The following is a 4,960-nucleotide window of genomic DNA, read 5'->3' as shown; positions in this document are numbered from 1 at the left end:
GGGAGGGACATGCAGGTCAGCCTGGGGGAGGGACATGCAGGTCAGCCTGGGGGAGGGGCATGCAGTGGTCAGTCTGGGGGAGGGACATGCATGTTCAGCCTGGGGGAGGGACATGCAGTGGTCAGCCTGTGGGAGGGACATGCATGTTCAGCCTGGGGGAGGGGCATGCAGTGGTCAGTCTGGGGGAGGGGCATGCAGGTCATCCTCCGGTTGGGGGCAGCTCTTGAGGGGGACCTGCAGGCCCCGCCAGCCTGCTCACCGCAGCCCCCCAGCTGCCTCCAAGCAAGGCGTCTTCTGCCCAAGTTTGGGCAAAGGAGCAGGGCCATCCCAGCCAAGAGGGCACAGCACCCTGGGCTCACATCAGCGCCTGGGGTCCCGTCCTGTGACTGGCCTGTGCAGTGGGCTGCGTCGAGCACCCTCCGCCTGCTGGCCGTTCTCACAGGCTAGCAAGCGCCCTGACCCTCACACAGGAGGCCCCATGTCCTCGCGCCCCGCCACTCTGCAGTCAGGACTGTGGACCGGCAGAGACGACGAGGAAGGTGGCCGCCGCCCCGTCTCTCACCGCCCCAGGCCTGGTTGGAAGTTGAGTGCTCCTTGCATGATAGAGTAGCCGTCCCCTGAACTTTCACCTCGTCTGAATTCTTGCTGGGATGCCAAGTGGAGTATTAAAAGTACACGTTTTCTCATAGAGCCTTCCCCCAATTGTGGTTGCCTTGGGGTGACGTCTTGGACAAAATGTCTTGCTTTCTCCTCAGCAGTATGTTTCTGGAAGTCTCTACCCTGGTGCTGTCAACCGAGCACGCGGGCCGGGCTGCCCGCCGACCCGTGCTCCGCGCCGGCCCTGCTCAGCGCGGGCTCAGCTCCCAAAGCTTCTCCTTCGGTCCTTGGTGCCTCAGCCCACTGGGCCTCGTGCCGCAGGAGACACGGGTCTCAGGCGTGAGCTGAGCCAGTCCGGGAAGGCAGCGTCTGCACAGACCCTGCGGCTGCGGCCTGAGCCCCTCTAGGTCCAGTCCCAGGCTGAGACAAAGCCCTTGAGACAATGGGATCACCAAGAAGAAAGGTTCAGTCCGACCCGGGAGCAGAGGACCCTGGGCTTTGAGCTCATGCAGAAGCAGTAGTGCAAAACTGCCTGCCTCCTGGCCAGGAAGCACAAGTGAGCAAGAGAAGGACACAGCCCCACAGCCCCTTTACCCGCACACCCACACCCCAGAGGCCCAGGGCCTCCCGCTCAGTCCTGCCTCCCGAGGCTCCCAGCCCCTTCCAGTGGCCTGTGCTCAGAATCAAGATTTACAGTGTGGGGGTGTGGGGGGGGCCTGGCCCTAGAGCAGGGGACAAATGAGGAGGCCCCCCCACTCATGATGGAAGACAACTATGATAAACCAGTCTCACACACACACACACACACACACACACACACACACACACACACCATAAACCGGAAGTCAATAAGGCATGGTGGTGAGCTCCTGAAGGAAACAGACGGGGCCACAGGAAAGGGGAGACCATGTCCACAGGGGGAGGGAGACACCTGGAGGGGAGGATCGCCACCCAGGGCCCGGGCAGTCCCAGCGGAGTCGGCCCTGCCAGGGTCAGGCAGAGGGTGTCCATGCCAAGAGGGAGAGAGGGAGCTGGGGTCACAGGTGACAATTTGGGGAGCTGAAGCCATCCTCAAGTTTGTGGGTGACACCAAAACCTGAAGACTGAACTAATGAGGCGGAGAGCTGCAGAGCTGGGTGTGGGGAGAAGAGGTCGGGAGGGTTAGTGTCTGTCCCCAGGGAGAGCGGCAGCCATGGTCTGTCACTGCCCTGCGGGCTGCCTGTCATTGTGGACAGCAACTCCAAGAACAAGTTGACGGTGATGCTGGGGTTCCACCATCTTACTGGGCTTTGATGGAGGGACAACTGAGACTAAGAGGGATACTGGGAGGGAGTGTCTCCCCCCCCCCCTGCTCAGCAGGAGCCAGGCAGCACTCAAGTGACAGAGGGTCTGACCCCGCCCTGCCCAGGGCAGTAGGGATGACCTCCTCATGCTCAGACCTGCCCCGGCCCCACCCACCCCTGTGTGGCCTCGCTCATGAGTGCCCTCCGCAGTGACCTCCTCAGGGACTCTGGCCGTCTCCTGCCCAAGAGACGCCCGGCCAGGTAGAAGACCAAGGGGTGCCCCACGCTGACCACACAAACTGTCAGCCTCAGGAGGTCCAAGGCCTGGCCCAGAGGCCCCCTCTGCAGCAGGCACAGGATGAGCACCAGGGGCAGGCCCCAGAGGAGGACAGAGATGGCCGTGACGCAGGTGTCCCGGGGGACCTTGCTGAGTGGGCACCGCCGCAGGCCACACAGGCAGTGGACAGCCAGGACCAGGCTGGACACACACATCACCAGGGCCGTGGCCAGCTGAAACAGCACAAACCCACTGAGCAGCCAGACACACCCAGGGCCCTGTGCCCAGGAGCCACAGGCCTCCATGGCCGCGTGCAGACCCAGCGCCAGGGCCCAGCTGAGCATGCTGACCACGGCCGAGGTGTACGGGGAGCAGGGGCGGCACCGGCCCGGCCTGAGGGTGCCCAGGGCACACTGCGTGGTCATGGCGGTCAGGACACAGAGCTCCACTGTGCTGGCGAAAGAGGAGACTTCCTGGAGAATGGCAGACACGGTCGAGGTGGCCGGGCCGGGCCCCCAGAGGAGCGTCTCCAGCTGTGTCCCCGCAGTGCAGGTGAGGTCCAGGACCTCAGCGGCTGTCAGGCTGAGGACGTAGGCGCCATAGGGGCTGCCCCCCACCCAGAGGCAGAGAAGACAACAGAACACGCCGTTGACTGCCGCTCCAAGGAGGGCCACTGACACCGTGAGCAGCAGGACCGCCGGCCCGAACGGCGGCCACTCCTGCCCGGGGGGCACGTCCACCTCCGTCCAGCTGGGGCTCTCGGTCCCATTCCTCCAGTCCAGCTCCCAGGTAGGGGTCTCCCTGAGGCTGGCCCAGTGTGCCGCCCAGGGTAGCGTGGCGGTGAGTCCTGCCATGTGGCTGGGTGCCCCTGTGAAGATGAAGGAGGAGGTAGGTGCCCACCAGGCCCCGCAGCTAGCCCAGGACCCCTGGGGAGCAGAGGCTGGCTCCTGCCTTCCAGCTCCTCCACCAAGAGTGCAGATGCCCAATACCCTGCTGAGCTCTTTACGCAGGCCTGATGGCCGCCATGGTGCCACACTCCCCAGACTGCATGGAAAAATGCATTCATCAGCCAGGTGCCTGCACGGCACACCTGTAATCCCAGCTACTCGGGAGGCTGAGGTCACGGTTCCAAGAAAAAAATCCTCGAGACCCTTATCTCCAATTCACCACCACCAGGTCAGAAATGGGGCTGTGGCTCAAGCCGTGGAGCACCGACCAATGGACCTGGGACAAAAACAAAGCCCAGCAAGAGCAGGAAGGCGTGAGTTCACACCCCCACTGGCACAACGCGATTTGTTCAGTTACCTTCACAGTCCAGGTCTTCTCTCCATCCACAGGCTCCTCCGGGCTGAGACCCGAGCTCCTGAGCGTCCTGCTCCCCCTGCCCTGCCTCTGCTGACCCACCCCAGCCCTGTGAGGTCAGACAGGGCCCTGCCCTCAGTGGCAGAGGATCTGCTTCCCACCACAGAAGCTTCTGGAACAACCTTGAACCAATAATCGCCTGTGTCTAGAAGGATCCCCCAGGTGGCTGCGGGGTGTGCGGTTCTGTGTCCTGTGGTTCTGTCACGCATCGCTGGGGCCCCAGAGGCCCTTGAGGACTGAGGCCCCTGCGCAGCACCCTCCTGCACAGCCCTGTCCCCTGCAGCCTTGGCCTCTCCTCCGGGGACAGAGAGGCTCAGATCCGGCTCAGATCTAATCTGCTCACATGATGGCTGCGGGGCTGGTGACAGCCGCTGTCCTGGGGCGCAGGAGGGCCAGACACCATCTCTGCCCCCCCCCCCGTCAGTACTCAACAGGGAGGGGACCCTGTGCGCCAAGGGAGGGGACTTGCCCAGGGAAGATTTTCAGGAGTGACAGAGAGGTGAGCCCTGCCTGCCGCCGGGGAGGGGACCCCCACAGAGGTGCAGGGGCCCCAGGACCACACAGGTTCCCTGCCGCTGTGCTCCCGGAGCCCCACCTCTATCAGGCCCACCACAGAACCCTGGAACTGAGCAGCGTTCTTCTCATCACACTAGGTAGATGCTCTAGGGCTGTAGAGACTCAGGGCCAGGGCTGGCCTAGAACCATGATCTTCCGATCTCAGCCTCTTGAGTAGCTAGGATTACAGATATGAGCCACGGGTGCCCGGCTCAGACACAGACGCCTGGACTTCAGGCTGAGCCTGAGCAGCCCCCATGGAGGTGCCAGGCTGGAGACAGCCAAAACTGAGCACCTCCACAGTTGTTAGGATCCAAGGGGGAGCCCATTGGGTCCCTACCTCTCCTGTACAGTGGGATTCACACGGAACGCAGTTGGCTGTTCAGTGGGGGCAGCCACACCCGCCTCCGCGGCACCACCCACACCCGGTACACCCCACGGCCCTCCCGGCTCCCCGGCGGGGGCCCCTCCCCATCAGAGCTGCTCCCAGCTCTTGGCACCCACTGTCCCCATTCCTCCTCTGCACTGCCTACTTCAGACAGGACATGAAAACAGGGCCTCGCTGGGCCTGTGACCTAACGTCAAGTATTTGAGGCACATGTACCTCACACACCAATCAGAACCTTATTCCTCTTGGTGGGGAATCTCCCCACAGAGGCCAAAGGGCCAGGGTGCTTGCCTCAACCTCCCCTAGCCAGAGGACCCTAAGGTCACTGGCGGGACAGGACATGTCAGACAAGGAAGGAGTGAAGTGTGGAATCACTTGAGGCTGTGAAGCAGAGGAACTAGAGGAAATATCACCCCCAGAGTCAAAGACCCCTCCAGAGGCCCAGCGACCCCTGCCCCCCGCCATGCTCCTGTGCCTGAAACACAGGCCGGGCAGTGT

The 4,960-nt window shown here is 63.1% G+C and overlaps 1 protein-coding gene across 1 annotated transcript; it reads right to left on the bottom strand.

Annotated features, from left to right (window-relative positions):
• Positions 1-2,030: 2,030 nt before the first annotated feature.
• On the bottom strand, positions 2,031-3,011 carry LOC138818643 (mas-related G-protein coupled receptor MRG-like). Its single transcript, XM_070009620.1, has one exon. The coding sequence runs from the start codon at positions 3,009-3,011 to the stop codon at positions 2,031-2,033; it is 981 nt and encodes a 326-aa protein (XP_069865721.1).
• Positions 3,012-4,960: the final 1,949 nt, after the last annotated feature.

This window comes from Dipodomys merriami, unplaced genomic scaffold (assembly GCF_024711535.1).
Source record: "Dipodomys merriami isolate MVZ:Mamm:240054 unplaced genomic scaffold, mDipMer1.0.p SCAF_78, whole genome shotgun sequence".
Taxonomy (NCBI): Eukaryota; Metazoa; Chordata; class Mammalia; order Rodentia; family Heteromyidae; genus Dipodomys; species Dipodomys merriami.
The sequence above is the reverse complement of the archived record's forward strand: the minus strand, read 5'-3'. Positions and strand labels throughout refer to the sequence as shown.

Excerpts from the sequence above, each read along its gene's own strand:
- LOC138818643 (XM_070009620.1), bottom strand. The coding sequence starts at position 3,011 with ATGGCAGGACTCACCGCCACGCTACCCTGGGCGGCACACTGGGCCAGC.